Genomic DNA, 21,117 nt, shown 5'->3' on the forward strand with positions numbered 1-21,117 from the left:
TGGAAGGCCTCTATAGGGTTTCCCCAGAGCCTTCTCTTCTCCAAGCTGAACAACCCCAACTCTCTCAGCCTGTCCTCATAGGGGAGGTGCTCCAGCTCCCTGATCATCTTTGTGGCCTCCTCTGGACCCACTCAAGCAGGCCCATGACCTTCTTATGTTGGGGGCCCCAGAGCTGAACACAGTGCTGCAGGTGGGGTCTCACAAGAGCAGAGTAGAAGGAGAGAATCACCTCCCCCGACCTGCTGGCCACACTGCTCTTGATGCAGCCCAGGGTACAGTTGGCTTTCTGGGCTGTGAGTGCACACTGCTGGCTCATAGTCAGGTTTCCATCCACTGATACCCTCAAGTCCTTCTCCTCAGGGCTGCTCTCAGTCCACCCGTCACCCAGCCTGTATTTGTGCTTGGGATTGCCTTGACCTATGTACAGGACCTTGCACTTGGCCTTGTTGAAGTTCATGAGGTTTGCATGGACCCACCTCTCAAGTCTGTCCAGGTCCCTTCCCTCCAGCGTGTCGGCCGCACCACACAGCTTGGTGTCGTTGGCAAACTTGCTGAGGGGGCACTCAATCCCACTGTCCATGTCACCAACAAAGATGTTAAACAGCCTGGACCCAACACCAACCCCTGAGGAACACCACTCCTCACTGCTCTCCACTTGGACATTTTGCTGCTGACTGCAACTCGTTGAGTGTGACCGTCCAGCCAATTCCTTATCCCCTGAGAGGTCCGTTTGTCAGATCCATGTCTCTCCAATTTAGGGACAAGGATGTCATGTGGGGACAGTGTCAGATGCTTTGCACAAGTCCAGGTAGATGACGTCAGTTGCTCTTCCCTTATCCACTGACGTTGTTACCCATTGTAGAAGGCCACCAAATTTGTCAGGCACGATTTGCCATGTTGGCTGTCACCCATCACCTCCTTATTTTCCATGTGCCTCAGCACAGTTTCCAGGAGGATCTGCTCCATGATCTTACTGGGCACAGAGGTGAAACCATCAGGTCTGTAGCTTGCTGGGTCTTCCTGTTTCAGCTTTTTAGAAATGGGGATTATGTTTTCCCTTTTCCAGTCAACAGGAACTTCACTGGATGCCATGCCAAATATAGTGGACATTGGCTTAATCACTTCATCTGCCAGTCTCCTCAGGACCCGCAGATGCATCTCATCAAGTCCCATGGACTTGTTTCTTAGATGGTCTCCAACCTGATCTTCTCCTGCAGTGGCTGGTTCTTCATTCTCCCAGTCCTTGCCTTTGCCTTCTGCAACCTGGGCAGTGTAGCTGGAGCACTTGCCAGTGAAGACCGAGGCAAAAAAGTCATTGGGTACCTCAGCCTTCTCCATGTCCCAGACAAGCAGGTCTCCCATTTCCTTCCGGAGAGGGCCCACATTTTCCATATTCTTCCTTTTATCACCAACATACCTATAGAAGCTTTTCTTGTTGCTCTGATGTCCCTGGCCAGATTTAATTCTATCGGGGCTTTGGCCTTCCTAACCCGATTCCTGGCTACTCAAGACAGCTTCTCTGTATGCCTCCCAGATTACCTGTCTTTGCTTCCACCCTCTGTAGGCTTCCTTTCTGCATTTGTGTTTGTCCAGGAGCTCCTTGTTCAGCCATGCAGGCCTCCTGGTATTTTTGCCTGGCCTCCTCTTTGTTGGGATGCATTGCTCCTGAGCTTGGAGGAGGTGATCCTTGAATATTAACCAGCTTTCTTGGGCCCCTCTTCCCTCCAGGGCTTTATCCCCTGCTGCTCTGCCAAGCAGATCCCTGAGGAGGCCAAAGTCTGCTCTCCTGAAGTCCAGGGTAGTGAGCTTGCTGTGCACCCTTCTCACTCGCTGCACGAAGGATCCTGAACTCCACCATTTCATGGTCACTGCAGCCAAGGCTGCCCTTGAGCTTCACACTCCCCACCAGCTCCTCCTTGTTGGTGAGAACGAGGTCCATCATAGCAGCTCTCCTCATTGTCTCCCCTATCAGTTGGAGAAGGACATTATCATCCACACATTCCAGGAACCTCCAGAATTGCTTGTGTCCTGCTGTGTTGTCCCTCCAACAGGTATTGGGGTGCTTGAAGTATTGCTTTAATATTTCCTTGCCTTTTTAAAAATAAGGTCTTTATTAACATGTAATTAATTTTACTGTTTTGCCCTTCCCACACAACTGTACACCTATGCAAACATCTAATGAGCTGTTTTTGTAAATGCTTCTGGATGCTAAATTATTTCTGCTTAATAACTGTGTTGATTTTTTTTCTTTGTCCATTTTTCTGTAGGCCTCCATATGTAGAAGCAGCCAGCCTTTATCTGGCTTTAGTGCTCGATGCCTTGAGGACGAACAGATGCTCCAGGCCATTAGAAAAGCAAATCCAGGAAGTGATTTCATATACGTTGTTGACACTCGGCCCAAAGTAGGTACATTAAATTTCTTGCACATGGCAAGACTGAATCTGGCCTGCATACGTTAAAGAAGATGCATGGCCTAAGTGTCTGACCATATGTCTGATCTTAGTTGCACCTGTGTAACTCCACAGGTAAAGCAGGATTTATCAGGGGATCTTAACTTGGAATCTTGCAGACATTTTTATCCCTTAGAAAATATTTTTCTTTACACTGAGCTTTTATTTTTCTTTTGTTCTTAGCAAAATGTTAAGCCACAGCAAAGTGAGTAACTTGTAATAGTAACTATACCCACACACAGAGGAGCTATCAGTAACTCTTTTACTGATGAGACTAGTGAAAAATAATTCCCCTTATAAAACTCTTATCTACAGTTGTTTGTAATGCTGTAAACCTCTGCCTGCTTATACTAAAATTTTCCATGCAAGATTTCTCCTGCAAGTGGGAAAATTTCAACAACCTCTGCATAAGGCTAAGGAAAGACCATTTACTGAGGTTACAAGAATTGAGGAGACCTTCTCTGAATATCTGCAGCACTTTTGTGTTTTTGAGAATCTGGAGTATGGTAAATAGTGATCTCAGATGCTATAGCTCTATAACTGACCAAAATTTTTGTCCAAGATAAAAGCTTTAAAAAAAATTATGCTGTGCAGAAACACAGAAACTCAGCAATGATCTAGAAGAGGTTGGAAGCTAAAAATCCCTTGTGTCCAAATTGGCATCCTAGCAAACGTGCTACCAAAGGTGATGAGGACTAGATAGACTTCAGTGTGTGGAGGTGGGAGCAGGGATATATTCTTTCTTGCACTATTGGTAGCTTCCCTGTCAAAGTTACCAAAGCATCTGAAGGAAAGAAACCAAAGGGGCAATCTCCACAAAATCCCAAGTAGGTATAGAATATAGTGTGGGAGAAGGAAAAACAAGAACAAAGGCTTGAAGAAAAGGAACAAGGAAGCTGTTTCAGTATCTGAGATCAGGAGACAGACCCTGAAAGATCAGTAAACTAGGAAACATAAGGAATGGAGCGAGGAAAGTCAAACCTGGCAGAGCTGGGGCAGAAACGAGGAGCCTGCCTGATTGGTGATTGAAGACTGGGGGGCAGGTGGGAAAGTGCTGAGCACTCACAGCTCTAATGGGAGGCAGCAGACAGAAAATTAGGGCTATAGCATGTCTCATTGCACTTTGTATTTTGGTAACTACTTTGACCTTCAGTTCACCCTTTTTTTATTGGGATGGTACCAACTTACTCGTGGTCCTGAAGCAAATGAGTTGTGATGAGTACTAGGAAAGGATTGGTACTACTGTGTTCAGAACAGGCTTTAGATAGGAAGTACAGACATAGCTGCCTAAATGAATGTTTAAGTTTTCTATAAGTAATAATAGCTACAGCATAATGTTTCCTGGCTGATGATATTGGTACTCTTTCCTAATTAAAGAGGTTGCTCACCAATGAGATTTATTACTAACGGCCTACTGACTTGGCTGTTAATAATGTTTTACAAGGTATTAAGAGGAAGGTCCCATCCTGTAAACTTTTCTGGTAAATGACTTTGGTCAGAGACACCTGTGTGCAGTGAAAAAAGCCTGTACTTTTAAGTGAAGGGTGTGAAATTGGCTCACTCAGTCATGAATGACAGCATATTTCCAGCAACACTGGCTTCTTCAGGAGCCAGTTAGGAGACAAAGAGTGTTTTCATTGAACTTCTCTGGAAAAAAAGATTTTGATGTTAAGAATTTTGTATACACAGATTTCTACTTCTCTCTCTGTGCTGCAAGAATGTGCAGATTTACTAAAGCTCCTGTGATCCCAAGTGCTAAATACAGCCTTGTTACAGTTCTGCATCTCCTAATGCATATATAAATCTAGAGCATGTAGGAGGTGATAGGTGTCAGTGCAAGCTGTTGCGGGCATTCCTCAGCGAACCTTTTAACAAATGTAAAGGTAAGATATTGAGTCTGGTGCAAGGTTTCCCATTGCTTTATGAAGCTAAAAAATTACCTGCCTTTTCTCTCATCAAGGATTTGCAAGAATCCTTGCAAAGATTATAAATATTGATGGAATCTTCAGCATTCCCAAGTGTGCTTCATATGCTGTCCATTGTTGTGTTTGATAATCTTCAAAACAAAAGATTTGGCTGCAGAAGAAAGCTTTGTTTTCATTTCATTTAAATATACAAGGATGACCATATGCAGAGATTTGCTTAAGGTTACTGTCTTTCTTCATTTTTCTCTTTTCTCTATGTGTTTACAGAAGAGGCTAATATAAACTTACTGTTTACAAGTAAAACAAATTAGTTCTATAACTCTTTATAACAAGGCAGGACTCTGTTATCCTCCACATTAAAAAAGATGCCGGGAAGTCTGGCAAGTGAGATCTGTTCTTTTTAGAGGTTGTATCCTCATATTCACTGAGATTAAGCAAGGACAGGGACAATTTAGGGAGCCTTACAACAACTACTTTAAGAGCAACAGATGGAATTTTGGTAGGTGATGTGGAAAACTTGTTAGTAAATATTGTGGCAGCTGCAAAGTTTGGCAACTGGCAATATTTAAAACAAATGAGTGTCAAAGTCTTGCAAAGTTAACCTGATATTTATTTACTTTTAAAGAGAACTATTTCAGATTGCCTTTTAAGAAAGGATTTCTGTGATAAAATTGCTCTGTTGCAGAGACAATAGCATTTATTGTACTGAGGATTAGGTCAGTTAGGGGCTAGATTTTTTCATTTGGGGTTTCAAGGGTTTGTGATGGTTTAGACTTCATGCATACAGATCTTTCTTCTGGAAGCTGTATGCTACTGCAGTGAGAGACTGCTGAATTTTGTTTATACTAGAACACTGATGTCTACTTCAAAAGAGAAAGATTAGGATTCTGCAGATAATTTATATCTTTGTAGTAGGACACATGGAGGACTCTGTCCTTAAAGGACATGCTGTTCACAGACTGTATCTTTCTTTTATTGTTCATTGATAGTCAAAACACCAGCAGACTGCTGGTTGATAGACAAGAATTGTTTTTCACCTGCGCTTTTTTCTGAATTGCATACTACAAGTTAAAAGAAGTTTTACACAGGACTTAAATAAATGAAAAATGCTGGGCTTTTGCCTAGTTTCCAGTCTTAGAATATGGTTCCTTCTGTTGTATCACGAAATTCATGCAGTGTTTCAGTTCTTAATGGTGGTCCACAAACGTAACTATATATTTCTGTTGCCAAGTTTTGCTCATGGAAATGGATGTGCTAGCAAGTGTGAAGATGGGGGAAAAAAGTCCCTTATCTTCACATAATAACTTGGACAGAATAGGAGAATTGAAAAGTGGCCTCATCCATTTGTTTTCTTATGTATCTAAAATGAAATTATAATGACATATAAAAGCTTTTAGTCTTTAGCTTTAGTCTTAAGCTAGTTTAGCTTAACTTTCAAACTTTTCCTTTGAAAGTTAAGAGGTCAGATCTGGTCTATGGAAACCTGTTTTGACGTATGATGTAAAAAAGCTAGACTTGTTCATCCTAGCTGGAGATAAGTTGGCAACAGACAATCTGTCCTACTCAGTTGCATTCATTCAGCTCCAGATTAAAATTGAGTATTGGCAGTGTGTGTGTTTGGGGTGGAAGACATCAGGAAGGGACACATTCTTGTATATCCCATGATATCGTTAGCCAAGTGCTAAAATACATTACTGTGAGTTTCAGAAGTGACCACAGAAGCAGCAAATCACTAGTATTGTCTGTGATGTTGGAAAATAAGCTGGAAACTGAGTTACCTGCATAGTCTCTTGTCCCCTAGACAATGCCTTAGAGATTTTGTTTTGATTTTTTTTTTTTTTTTTGAGCATTGGCTCTCACTGCCATGAAGGTGAGACACTTCTTGACCAATTGATGCCTCATAAAGTCTCTCTTAGAGCTTTGTTAGTGCCCTTCAGTCCGCATGTGCAATATCCACTGTTATTTAATTCTTAAATCTTTTCCTGAGCAGAAACTGTTAGTTGTGCTTGGAGGTGTGAAGGTTCTGCCACATGGTTTTCTTTGTTACTCCTAGAGCCTTCATATTTCTTGGGAAGTTCAAGGGCTCTGCAGCCTTACAGCCATAGAAGAGCTGGGACTTCAGGCAAAAAGACAATTTCTTTCTATTGAACACTGACATTTTGCTGTAAGAAATTAAAAAAAAAAAAAGAAAAAAAAAAAAAGACTAATAAAGTACTTTCTATCAGCTCTAGTTTTCATCCCAGAGATCAGTTTGGCATATGGGGCTTGACAGATAGTTTTCCCCCAAGAATCTGAAAAGGGGGGGAAGTAAACGATAAACTCCTTAATTTTACACTTGGGAAAACTGAACTAAAGAAGCATTTAGTGACTTTCCCATGCCAGCAAGCAAGCAACAGATTCAAAGACAAAACTCCAGCTTCCAGATGAATGTATTTTTTGCTGAAGCACAGCAAAATATTTGATAGCACTGCAGATGAAAATATTTGTGGTAATTTTGTCAATACAAATCTTTTGTGGTCTTACACAACTAGAGCCAAGTTACTATAAACTTAGGAAAAACTAGTCCAACTCTCTCTTCATTATTGCAGCTTCAAAGAAGTAAGCTGTATCAACTTTTGGATGATTTGAGTGGTAAAACTTGGGCAACATTACAGCGTACATATGCTGTGAAATAGTGGCGAGGCAGATAGGAGACACTGCCACCTCCTGGTTATATTCTGCTAGTAAACATAATGCTGATCAGAAATAAATAGCCTTTTAAAAACAAATAAAAACCTTTACACTCTTCCAGAGGAGCCCTACATAAGCTGTGGGTTTTTTGCATCTAACCTCACTAATGAAGTTTCACTCAAAGTGTGTGAAATAAAGGTCAGAGCTTCAGGAGCCCAGTGCCCCTCAATAGGCTGTAAACAGATCCCTAATTCCTAACCGGTTGTGTTGACACTGTGATAAATGCTTCCTATTTATCCCTGACTTAAATCACTCTTATTTATTGCAGTAGACCACAGGCTTTGTTTTGAAAAGAATCTGTTTGCTACTGGTTTTCATGCAGTTTTCCCTATTTTTTTCAGCTCAATGCAATGGCAAACAGAGCAGCAGGGAAGGGATATGAAAATGAAGACAACTACTCCAACATCAAGTTTCAATTCATAGGCATTGAGAACATCCATGTCATGAGAAATAGTCTGCAGAAAATGCTTGAAGGTAATACTCTTCTTTATTGACATCTAGAGGAAAGATTTGATCCTTCTGCCACATGAATCAGGATAACTGCTCTGAAATCAGCAGCAGTGAAAAGAGTTTTGCCTGTTGCAGCTGCATGCATCTGCCTGCTGGCTAATGGGACTTGCACAATGCATCACAACTAGTGGTGATTTCCTAATTGTGCAAACACCTTGTTTTGTGGTGAAATCCAGATATCATTTACTTTTAATGACAAAATTAATTTGACTTCAATACACCTTATTTCTATTATTTCTTCTCTTGCAGTTGCACTTGGAAGGTACAGTGAAAAAAAATCACTTATACCTGACTTTGATTCTAGTGAAAAATACAGGATTTTTTTTTTATTTTAAGCTCAGAAGACCTATGGTTTGATTTTTCTGTGTGGTCAATTAGGTAGTCGTGCATTTTAGACTGTGAGTTTTAACAGAAAATTAACTCATGGCCTGTACAGAGCATGTCACACCAGGTTTATTTATAAAACTCACAGTCAATGAGTGTAACCATTCAGCACCTTCATAATCCCATGGAAATGAATAGATTACTTTATAAATACTTATCAATGTATAAACGAGCACATCTGTGCTGCCATTTGATATTTAGATTACATTTAGAGGCCTTCTGGGAAAAGGATAAGAATAAATAAGCCATCCTTGACCCTCAATAACTTGTTGATTTTTAACAAGCAAATAGTAAATAGTGCTCACTCAGTTCCACAGAGTCTCAGTATTTACTTCATGTATACCATCAGCACCTTCTGTCACCTCCTGGATCAGCTTGATCTAGCTATTCTTGACTTGGCGCTCTGCTTTTGCTCTTTTATTCTTCATCTGTCTCCCATCATCTGTATGTGAATGTGAATTTTGGATCTAAGAAGGGCTTACATTTTCAATGACAGGAGAGCTGTGCCCTGTTTTCAAATAAGAGCAGTTTATGAGAGTCAGCTGTAAAGTGTGATGCAGGTAAAACAGTTGCTCTCTTCATGACTTATTTTTACTTAATTCCTTGGTCTAAGGGTCTCGGGAAGGAAAACAGAAGGATTTTTAGTTCACTACAGTCTTGTTTGGCTAGGAGACAGGCTGGGTGAATAAACCTGTCCCGTTATTTCTTCAGCTAAAGACCATCAACGTTAAAATAGTAAACAACCAGCCTGGCTGCATGGGACAGTACTGTGTATTATTTTTGAGCCAAAAGTTTGTGAGACAGATCCATGGCCCAAACTAACATGTAACAAGGTAATTTCTAATGCATTTAACACTTCAGGCTGCTTGGGGGCATAACTTCCTAGCATCTACTTTTAAATAAACCATATGCTCAAAACATCTGCTTTTTCCATAGGTTTTGTATTTGCTATATTGAAATCTCTTATTTAGCGACCCATCTGATAAGGTTTGAAATTAGAGAAGTTAAATCTGCGATTTCAAGCACTTGAGGCTTTCAAGTACTTTTTCTTAAAAAAAATAATCTTACAACTTTCTGTGTATGAGCAGGGCTTTTCTCATGTAAGGTGCTGTGTAGTTTTTTCTGTTTTCCATTTGTATCGGTATCCCTTCATCTGTTTCTCTCGTGGCCTTTAAAAGAGTATTTATTACCTGACCTGCACATACAAAGGGAACCAGAACCAAAAAGGCTGTAAAGGGTGATGATAACATACATTTAATATAGCTTTACATTTTTATCAAGGAGTACTTAAACATACCTAAGTGAATCTCTAAAAGGTAAGACACTACATTACACTTCAAACGTTAAAAAATAGGGCTGCTGCTCGTGATCTAGTGTGAGATATTATAAAAACCCTCAGAAAGACAAATAAGGTGATTAAAACTGATTTTAGTTTAATGTGTGCTATATTATTGCCTGGAAGTGTACAGCATGGAAAAGAGGACATCAAGACATAGTGGGTCTGATGTGTCGCAGGAGCACAAGGGCGATTTTATTCAACTTACTGGAATTAAACAGAAGCGAAGGTTGGAGGATCTTTTTCACATGAGAGACCGCAGATTGTTTCCAGAATACAATTTTAAATAACTTCCAGCGATGAGGAAATTTGAACAAAAACTGATCATTCAGTTTTCCATTGGAAAATGCATTTATATTACAAATGTGTTCATTTCAATGATGTTTCTTTAGGAAAAAGCTGAAGAAATTAATTTATACTTATTATAATGTCAGTAATTTGGGTAGGCAAAAAAGTTTGGTTTCAGCTTTGTGATTTTGCTGACTTTAATGCTAGCAGTTTTATTTATCCTAACTTTAACATGTATTTACTCTTGTATACTGTTAATTTTTGACAAAATCTATCAGCATTATAAAATTATTAAATTTGTAGGACGAGAATTTTTTTCAGAATATGCAAAAAAATATTGAGATTTGTCTGTATTTTGGAAGTAAAATGCATTTCAACCTGCTGGAATTTCCTTCCAGAAAAAAAACCCCAAACGTTTTATTTTTGTCTTTGATGCCTCATATTGCTTTAGTATAGTATTGCTATTTTTTAAAAAAAATTTAAAGACAGATATATGTGAAAATTCTTGTGATAATTTTGATCCTGTGCACAAGCTCCTTGAAATAATTTTTAATGTTAGAAGGAAATGTTGCATAAGGACTTTTTTCAGTGAAGATCTAAGGGCTGACTGAGGCTGCTGTTGGGCATTTGTGATGGGGTGAGCTTTGCTGTACGTCCAGGAGCCAACCAAGACTTGACCCCCATTTGCTGTGCATTGAGATGATGACCCCACATGCTCCCTCTCTGTATTTAAACAGCAAATATGAACTTCTCCACCCCTCATACCAGGAGCATCAGCTGCTGATGTAAGAGCAGCCCTCTGATCCTTGGACTTAAGTGACAGATTGGCCAGAAAGAGACCCTGAGGGTTTGACCCACAGCACTTACTCCTTCCTCTACCTATGGCCATCCTGACAGAAATGGGAACTGGCCCAGCATCCCCCTCTGGTACTTTTGTTGGTGGAAGAGGCAGTTTCCACCACGTGTCCTGTTTCTTCTCTCCTGGGGAAGGGAGCACTGCTGGATTGCTATGAGCTCTGCCCAGGGACTCATGATTTTCTTGGGCCCACACAGTGGGTGCAGGCAGGTCTTATTTCTCCATGATTTTGGTACCTTTTCTGATGAGATGGAAACACCTTCTCCCCTTAGGATAAGCCTCATAACTGAATTCAAAATTTAACTCAGCATTAAGGTCCAGATTGGTAGCCAAAATCATGTGAAATACACAGTGTATGGCTTTAGGACAGTCTGAACTTTGCTCAGTGAAGTGGTCAGTAAATATTGACTCTAGTTTGGGAATGAGCAAAGCGCTATTTCAGCCTTACCTTGGGCTTTTGTAAACAGAGACAGCAGCTTCAGCCAGAATTCAGCCACTAATTGGTCACGCTTCCATCTGCACAGGAGCATTAATCATGAGAAAAGCTGTTTGCTTTTGGTGCTGCTATCTGTGCATTTTTATAAATATCCTTCAAAAATTACTTTTAAAATAACCATCTGGAAGAGGCCCTATGTGCAAAGATTGCAAGACTCTGTATGGACACATTAGGCTGTTTTGCCTCTGAATTAAATGAAGACAATCAGTTCAGATGTGGTATAAACTCTGACTTAATTAAATTCCAATTACATTGAAGGAAACTAGAGTTATGCTAGTGGTCATAATGACCATAATTAATGGAGTCTTTTAGAAGATTTCCAGAGGACAAGAGACCTACTAAGACATTATTAATTCACAGATAGTACATTAAATCAGTAAAAACCATGGCATTTTTCACTGTATTCCTTAAATGAGTTTCACTGGTTAACATCTTTTTCCTTAAAAGACAGTATAATTCTAGATGGATCAAACCAAATGTATAGTCTATTTATGGGGTGAATTTAGTATCTCATTCTTGAAAGCAGAATTGCGTCAAATATTATTGAGTATTCGTTTGCTGCTGGATTGAGGTATCCGAATTAGATTCTGATTGCCCTTTTTTTTCTTCTGATGTCACAAACTCTGTAATATTAAAAAACCAGACACATGGACACAGCAAGATAGAAAATGTTGTAAAAACTGGGAATTTTTTTTTCTTTAAACATGGCATAGAGCTTGGTAACTTTTCAGGAAAATACTTTCCTTGGTGAATTATGTTTTTTTTTCTCACCGTCGGAATACTTTCTGATTACAAATGAAGTTTTATTACAGTTTCATTCAGGAATGGAGAACTGTTGAGGGAATTGCTTTAACTCAAACACCACTGTCTGTGGTGATGCTGCAGGCTGGGTTTGGTGGGCCTGCTCTTACAGAGCTTCATCAGCAAATGTGGCTGGGAATAGGAGGCTGTTGGCACCGTTTAGGTGGCTGGCTTCCTGTCCGACAGCAGAAATTGTATGCTTTGTGTTGCCAAGCTCACATTATTAAATACACGATCCCCTCTCAGGGGTTTGAAAACTTCGCTCCCGACACAATTTTGGAAAATCTGGGCTGCACAGAAGGATGTATTTGGTAAACTGTTTGCAACAGGCTTTGTAACAGCTTCTCTTTTTAACTTAAATCAACATACTGGGTGAAATTTGACTCAGCCCCATTTCTTAAATGTGTGCTTTTTTTTTTTCAGTGGGAAATTTTGACTCTGAAGTAGCCATTCTTTTCAAAAGTGAATGTTTTTCATGGGGGATATCCAAAGAGATAACTCTTCGGTTGAACAGTCAGTGAAGGCTGAAGGGACTAGAATTGCTGTACATTTAAGATGCATCTTATTTTGCAGTTTGTGAGCTGAAATCGCCTTCAATGAGTGACTTTCTGTGGGGCCTAGAAAATTCGGGGTGGCTGAAGCATATCAAAGCCATTATGGATGCTGGAATTTTTATTGCAAAGGTAAAGTGTGTAAAATGAGAACAAAACTTGGACTAACCAGATACAGAAGGTGAGGACCAAATTCTCTGCTTGTGGATAACTTCAGTTATCGTCAGTGACATTGTATCTGAAAAAAAAACCATCTTGCAATGCTTCATCTATGAGGAGAGATGATTCGTAGGTGCTGTCGACTGGACACTTTGCTAATGTGGTAAAAAAAAGTTTGTGTTCTTTTCACTGAAGAATTCAAATGCACTAAAGCCTCTACCAGCCTGTATCTTGTTATGCCAGGTGCTTGAATGTCCTTACTTTATTCCCCAGGAATGATTTTCACTGTTTCAATCCCTATTTCTGAACACTTTCTTTATTGAAGGTTTCTGAGGACTACTTCTTCACACAGTAGTTGTAATATAAGAATATTGGCTACTGTGTTACACCCTCTGAATTATTTTGTGACCAACTAAATTTCCCCCCTAAACCAACTCCTGTGTATTGGCCAAATACTCTAGCATGGCCATTCCACTCCATGGCCAAATGCTCTAGCAGCTTCTGCTCTTACAGACTTGAGAACTGTTTCAAGAGACAGTTGTTGGCTTTGATAAAAAATTATTTCTCCTGATTCCACCCAAAGTAATGCAGATATTTGTCATCTAGCAACAGTTTTATTATTATTATTTTTATTTTATTACCCCTTCTCTTGTGCTCTGCCTTTGACTGTTTCAGTTCTTATTTTTGAAGTTACTATTACAGTTTCTTATAGGCCATTTTATTCACATGTCCTGCTACATAAGACTATATGGATAAAACTTCATGGGTTTCCTTCTTCACTAACTGCTTGTTTCTCTTGCTTTGCTTTTTCTAGCTCAGCAGGCAACTGTAGTTTTTTACCTCAACAGCAACTGCAGGATAAATGCACATTATTATATCAGGTCATTTACACTAGCTCTTGTCAAGTTTTCTCCGGTGACTAGTCTTAAAATACTGTCAAAAAAGATTTTATCCTTTGTCTGTATGCTTGCTAGCCTTGTGCCTCCTCAGACGTGCATTTTGATCCGTTCTTATTTGTACAGTTCCCAGTTCTCAGCTGTTGGTCTCCTGCCCACAGGGGTTCTATTTTGGTAGAATCTACTTGTCTCTTGAGATAAACATAGATAATTTATTATTACTATATGTTTCCTATTAAGCCCAAACTTAACTTAAGTGTTTGTTTTTCTAAGCAGTATCTTTCCTAACCTATTTTATGTCTCTACCTTTTAAATTTAGTTCTCTTTAGAAATGACAAAGGTCAAATCCCTTAGAATTTAAAAATCCCCTCAAGTTCCAAAAATAATTCAACAGTAGACTTTGAAGAACTTAGTAGGATCTCTTCTTTATGTATTTATGTGTAAAATGGGATCCTCTCTCCCCAGTTGTTTAAAGATATTGATGCAATCTCATTAGATGTGGAAGTTTACCTCTACCACAGGCTTCCCCACAAACCTGTAGAAGTATGTCATCAGCGTGCAATGCAGTCTCCTGTAATAATATCTACGCTAGGACCAGCACTGGAAGTAGACATTGCCATCATTGACATTACCAACAAAATGAGAAGTTAAGAGCTGCATCACAAGTATGGCTGTTCTGTTGCTGATACGTGAGTTGGATCATTAAATGCATCTGAATCTGCATTAGGTAGTTGTCTGCTCTGACAGACTGAAGAATTTTAATTGAAATGGATCCACACCCTCCTGCAGTGGAGCATAAACAGGTGATGCTGCAACCACTATATTGCACGGGATGGGATGAGATGAGATTTAAGACTTCAGATAAGAGGAATAACCCTCAACATAATTCAAGGACTGCCCCCTCCCTGGCAGTGTTCCAGGCCAGGTTGGACGAGGCTTTGAGCAACATGGTCTAGCGGAAGGTGTCCCTACCCATGGCAGGGGGGGGTTGATCTTTAAGGTCCCTTCCAATCCAAACCGTTTATGAATCTATGAACTCTGTGGCAGAATAAAAAATGAACAAGGTTTCCCAGTTTCCAAATTAATTTTCTCTATATTGAGCTGTCTCACTGTTCCTCTCTTACCATTGCCTTTCTCCCTGCTTGTGAAATTTCTGACTTTTTCTGTGTCCTTAGGCTGTGGCTGAGGAAGGTGTGAGTGTGCTTGTTCACTGCTCTGATGGCTGGGATAGGACAGCCCAGGTTTGCTCTGTAGCAAGCCTTCTATTGGATCCATATTACAGAACTATGAAGGGATTCATGGTAAGCAGGTTCTCTTTCACAGAGTAAAGTATTGTGGCATCATTTAAGATGAATATCTTTGGTTTTAATGGAAAATACACTTTCCTTAAATATATCCCCCCCTTTTTTTTTTTTTAATTGGAAAGGAAGTTTTTTATCTGTCCAAGTTACAGTCTCCCTGTTTCTGTATGAAATGTTATCAAAGATGGGGATCAGTTGGGCACCCATTTATTTTTTTTTCGTAACCTTGACCACAAAACTTTCTCACAGCCCAAGGAACTTCCATGCAAGCAAGAATTCATATTAATTTTCAGGGATCAGTGAAGTTCTGAGTGTCAGAAGTGTGTGCTCCCTAGACATTTGATTGCGATGAGCAGCTATGTTGGAAAATCTGTTACTTTCCCAAGCAAATGAGCACTGGTAAAGCATCTAGGAAAGCTTATAAAGTTAGTGGTCACACGTTAAAAAGATGTTTGAGAATTTTTTTAGATTCTATTTTAGAAAATGATGAATCAAGCTAATTGAAGTTGTGCTGAAGTACCGGCATCCTATCTGCATCCATGAAGAGTGCTACTTTCTCTTGAGCTGTCAGCAGTGCTCATCACTCATTAATTTTCTGCTTATTCTAAAAATTATCTGGGATTCTAATGCTGCTTGCTTACATCATTCTTGCTTGTCGTTTTTCTGCTTATTCTAAGAATTAACTGGGATTCCAATACTGCTTGTTTACACCACTCTTCTGCCTGCTTCAACATGTGTCAGCTCTGCTCCACAATACTGAATGCAATATTCTCATTTTAGGTATTAATTGAAAAAGACTGGGTTTCCTTTGGTCACAAATTCAACCACAGGTAAGGTGGTGCAAAGATTTTTCTACATATGTTTTTATGTAGTCAGTATCTGCTGCCCTTCAGTTTTACTTCCTTGTTGCCTTACAAAGCATATCAACAGAATGCCCGCAGGAAACCGCCGTACCCTTTTCTCCTACTATATAATTTAGCTGCCTGGAAAAATCAAAGTGAAATATTTTGATAACAGTCTTTTCTTACATATGCACTCCAAGACTGCTATCGGGAATCCTGAGTGCTGCTCTTGCAGTTTCTAAGAGCACTGAGAGATCCACGTGAGAGAAAAGCAGTATATATGTGGCTTGCAAAATCCCTTTGGACTCCAGCAAATCTTTCAGTAGTGACACAACTCCCCATGTAAGTCCCTGCTCAGCAAAGTCTACATCTTCCAGGACAGTACTTAATCTTAGGCATCTCTGCAAGTTATCTATTATGTAAAAATATACTCTTCTTATTACAGTCTGTTCTAATGAAAACAGTAGTATTTGTTCAGAAACTTCAGGTAAAGTGAAGCAGAAAGTCATATATTTGGACAAGTTATTGTCTACATCCCTTACGCAAATACTATCATGAAAATGTTAGAAGACTTTATAAATTTAAACATTAATAAATATCCACATTTTCTTTCTTTCTTGTATTCCCTTCTAGTTTCTGTAAAAATAAAAAAAGCAATTTTTATGTTGGAGTTTAATTACATTATATTGTTTGATTTGAATATAAATTTGTTCTAGTTTCAAAAAACACACCAAAACTTTCAGGAAATCTGTGCAGCTCTATACCACTTGTAGAATTACAGCAAGAATGACAACATTTAATATGCTACTGTCAGATGTCTATTGTTATCAGTGGTGAAAGATATTCTGAAATGTCATCACCACTGATAGCTTTGGTTGGCAGTACAATATTGCTATATTTTCTTTGATGCCTAATAATAGTAGAATTAGAAGTTTCAATTACAGATGTTTATGGAATTCCACTCTGTTGGCATATAAATATATGCACATATATATAGACACACTAGACGAGCAAAATAATTGATTGAAAATGCTTCTTCCTATTATGTAGTCTTACAAAATATTTTTTACTTCTATGTGTTTTATATTTTCAGGCTCCTTTTCTTCACTGCAAGTGGTTCCAACATACATTTTTATAGACAGAAAGTTTGATGTTCACTTGACAGTTACAGTAGCATGTAAATATTTCCGACTTTCTAAAAACTTGACCAAGAAAGAGAGGGCAGCTTTAAACTGTTTTCTGCCAAGATTATTCTGTTTCTCTCCTGCTCAGTTTTCTGGTTTTGGGAATGGTCTGCCATTAAGTGGCTGTCTGAGATACGTTTTTGTCACTAAGTCATTGGAGTCATGATGACTTATGTTACTGTGGTATAACTTTCTATTAATAGCATTAAAACGTGGCTATGCAGCAGTCAGCTGTGGGTAGCTGTAAGGCAATAACACCCGTAACATTTTTGTGTTTGTATTTGACAAATTCTGCTTTCATTCTACTCCATGAATCTTGCATCAGTTTTGGGAAGTAAAAAAATATACTAGTCGTTGAGATTTTAGAAATGTATACCTACGCACACTAGAAGCGAGGCGTTTGTTTTCATTAGTGTTAATTCAGTTCTCCTAGAGGGTTTCAAGGTTATCATTGACTGTACCTTGTCTTATTTCAGGTATGGCAATTTAGATGGCGATCCAAAGGAGATATCCCCTGTTATTGACCAGTTCATCGAGTGTGTTTGGCAATTAATGGAACAGTTTCCTTGTGCCTTTGAATTCAATGAGCGATTCCTCATCCACATACAACATCATATCTATTCTTGCCAGTTTGGGAATTTCCTGTGTAACAGCCAGAAGGAGAGACGAGAGCTGAAGTATGAGTCTTTCCTTTAGTAGCGTGTTTACACGTGGGGTCTGGTCGTGGTGGCGTATTGAGGAGTCAGACATTTGCCAGTCTACATGTTTGTGCTTTCATAAGGCGTGGGGGGTAGTGTAGACTTCTTGACTGTCGTCTTCTGGCAACAGAGATTAATACCAAGAAAAGCTGATCCTCTGCAATGTGGCTCTGCAGGGAGTGTAATCCACAGTGTGCGTGACAGGGATTAATGAAAACTGACAAGAGCATTAGCCCTTCAGCCATGTGGCCCTACCTTCGTTGCAGCATTAACAACATACAAGGCAAGCTGTCACTGTAGCTCCAATACAAGACGGTATTAACTCTAGTTAAGTTCTCAGTTTATGAGTCACTGCTCTTCTGTGTTTGAATTGGTCTCATGCAAGACACTTTAGTCCTGATCTCTCAGATCCTTTCTTATAAATAGCCTTTCTGTCTGGTAGGCCTCCCTAGGACTGAGTCAGCAAACTATTCTTCTGCTGTCTGTCCCCAAAGCAATTATAAATTAATCTACTTGCCCTCAGGCCCAAACAGAGACAAAACCACCATTCCCGGCAATACTGATGTTTCTCTTGCTTCCTGGGGTCCCAGCTCCTCAGGTACATCATGATACCCACCACTTTTCTCATGCATCCCGATTGTGTCAGCAGTAGTAATGACAGGAAGGTGGGAATTACTGCTGGCTGCATTTGGTCCCTCTCACTGCTCAAAGGCAGAGCAGCCTCAGTGCCACAGTCCATTTAAAATCAAAACCTTCACAGGTCATCGTATCCCAAAACCTAACTGCGTGAGAAATTGCAGCTCAGTGGTGCAGGAGTGCTTTTAAATGGGGGGATCCCTTTGGTGTAAAGATCAGTCTGAAAGCTGATTTTATGAAAGTGATCCTTTCCGTCTCACAAAGGAACCTGTCTCTCCACCTTCACTCTCCAGCTGCTCTGGCTTTAGGGGAAATGGATTGGATTTTGCCTTTAGTGACCAACAAAGGAATATGGGCCTGTTTTTCTATATTTATAATTTAGGTCTAACTCTGTTAAGGAAGTATAAAGCTGATTGTAAACGAGTAGTACAGAGCACCAGAATGTCACATCTAAGCTTTAGCTATACCTGAATTGTAGTAGAGACTTTAATATATTTTTATTTTAATTTTTTTTTTTTTCAGAATCCAAGAACGAACATATTCATTGTGGGCTCACTTGTGGAAAAATCGTGCTGATTACATGAATCCTTTGTATAAATCAGACCACAGTCAAACCCAGGGGACTCTGCGCTCACGGATGGCTCCATGCAACTTCTTGTACAAGTAGGTAGTACCACTTGCTACTAAGAATTGTAGGATGTGTTAGTACAGAACAGAGTGCCTTTGTATTTAAGTATTTCTCGTTCCACAAGGTAGCTTATAGAGAGTAAATTCAGTCTCAGATGCAATGTGTTCATTGCTTGTGTGCTCACAGTCAGCCAACGCTATTGCACCGTTCCACAACAGAGTATTAGTCTGAAAAGGAGCTTAAGATTAAAGCCATATTGATAGTTGTGCGTCCTAATTTCATGGTTACTCACTTCTTCCACTGAGAAATGTCTCCTTCAGTTCTGTTCTTGTGTGTGGTTTTTAAATTTAAAGTTGCTTCAACTTATTCCATTCCAAGATGTTGTGATGTTTATTTTGATCAATTGGTGTCAAAATTAACAAGGGGCATTTCAAGAAATCATTTGATATGATTGCTAAAACAAAAAGAAGACTTTCCCCATATTGTTGTCATACCCCAAAATATACATGGTAAGTTTTACTTGATATTTAAAGTTTTTTCAAAATGTAACAAAATAATAATTTTAGAAATGTTACTATTGACATTCTGGCTGGAGTAATTAATTATGCCATTAATCTTAACAAACTTAAGGAGAACTTGAATAGAAATTCATTAAAACTGTGATTTAAGTAAAACTGATCAGTTTGTTTTCCAGTTGCAAGAAAAAACACCTGTTAAAAAGTCAATAAATATGCTAAATGACAGAATTCATGTCTACTCTTCCAGGTTACATCCACTTTAAAACAATTTTAAAATAGTTATGAATCATATTCTTTAGGAGAGTAGGATTTATAAAAAAAAGTACTGATACTGCAGATCCTCCACTGGTTGAGTAATCCTGTTGATTTTCATGGAATTACTTGGGTGTGTGAACATTTCCAAGCATAAGCTATCGGATGATAAATTTAAGGGTGAGTGTGACTTAAATAGTATACTGCTGCAGCAGGAATAATAAACCACCAAGGAGCACGCAGGTGCTGTGAAAATATTTGTCAGCTACATGGCTGGACAGCTGCAGCTGAGGGCAGGTCTCTCATTCACCAGACAGCTTAAATAACCGAGTTACATACTCAGAGTCTGGCTGAGGCCAGGTATTGGCAGGAGGACTGCTAGGGTAATGTCCTATGAGGAGCAGCTGGGGGAACTGGGGGGGTTCAGTCTGGAGGAGAGGAGGCTGAGGGGAGACCTCATCCCCTCTACAGCTGCCTGAAAGGAGGGTGCAGAGAGCTGGGGATGAGCCTCTTTAGCCAAGGAACAAGGGATAGGACAAGAGGGAATGGCCTAAAGTTGCACCAGGGAAGGTTTAGACTGAATATTAGGAAACATTTCCTCACAGAACGGGTTGTTAGGGGTTGGAATGGGCTGCCCAGGGAGGTGGTGGAGTCCCCATCCCTGGAGGGGTTTTAAGAGTCGGGTTGACACATTGCTGAGGGATCTGGTGTAGTTGGGAACTGTCAGTGTCAGGTTAGTGGTTGGACTGGATGGTCTTCAAGGTCTTTTTCCAACCTAGATGATTCCGTGATTCTGTAAGCTACAGACTTAACAAATTCAAGTCCTTTTCTCCAGAAAATGAAAAAATCAACTCAGCTTTTTAACTAAAGGTTTGTCAGATAATCCCATAGAACAGGAAGAGTTTCCAGCATATATGCTTCATGCAATTTCCACAAGCCAGTTTAAAATGTCAAGTTTAAATTTTAAGAGAACAGGATGTCATACTGGTGTGTACTCCTGATTTTTAACTCTTCTTTACAGGGGAAAAAAACCCTGTTAACTAGTTACACCTCACCCCCAGCCCCAGCCAAAAACAAGCTTACAGAATTTCAAAGCTGACTTCATGGCAAGTTAGACAACAGTTAAGAACTACATTATGAAAAACTGTCTTGAACCTTGGCTGTTTTATAAGTACCACTGCTCTAAAGCCCATAGTGTAGAACAAGGAAAAATACAGCAAAAGTTTGCCTTCAGTGATCCACCCTCAGCCATGTGATCTAAGTTAAAGGTACCATTCACTTGTCTATCGTGTATTGGAATCAGTTTATGTCCACAGAGTTACATCGTCAGGACAGAGCCAATGCAAATGAATCATAAATCTTACAAATATTCAGTGAATTTATATGTATGGACTCTAATGATGAATAATCAATCCATGGATGACTCATTTCCCATATGCCTGGGAAAAAAAAAAAGTGTGTATTTGTGTCTTGAGGCCACCTCAGCAAATGAGAAAATTGCTGACCTTCCCATTAATTCCAGGTTCTGGAGTGGTATGTACAACCGCTTTGAAAAGGGGCTGCATCCTCGACAGTCAGTTACTGATTATCTGATGGCAGTGAAGGAAGAATCTCAGCAGCTGGAAGAAGAGCTGGAGGTCTTAGGAGAGGTAATGGACACTTGATCTCAATGCCCC

The 21,117-nt window shown here is 39.6% G+C and overlaps 1 protein-coding gene across 1 annotated transcript in view; it reads left to right on the top strand.

Annotated features, from left to right (window-relative positions):
- Positions 1–21,117, top strand: part of MTMR7 (myotubularin related protein 7) — a 49,342-nt gene that overhangs the window by 25,028 nt on the left and 3,197 nt on the right. The window contains exons 7-14 of the mRNA XM_074905893.1: positions 2,268–2,402; positions 7,447–7,579; positions 12,350–12,459; positions 14,558–14,683; positions 15,464–15,513; positions 17,186–17,386; positions 18,566–18,706; positions 20,964–21,090. Coding sequence (XP_074761994.1) covers positions 2,268–2,402; positions 7,447–7,579; positions 12,350–12,459; positions 14,558–14,683; positions 15,464–15,513; positions 17,186–17,386; positions 18,566–18,706; positions 20,964–21,090 — 1,023 coding nt within the window. The remainder of the gene's footprint in view (positions 1–2,267; positions 2,403–7,446; positions 7,580–12,349; positions 12,460–14,557; positions 14,684–15,463; positions 15,514–17,185; positions 17,387–18,565; positions 18,707–20,963; positions 21,091–21,117) is intronic.

This window comes from Athene noctua, chromosome 4, assembly GCF_965140245.1.
Source record: "Athene noctua chromosome 4, bAthNoc1.hap1.1, whole genome shotgun sequence".
NCBI lineage: Eukaryota > Metazoa > Chordata > Aves > Strigiformes > Strigidae > Athene > Athene noctua.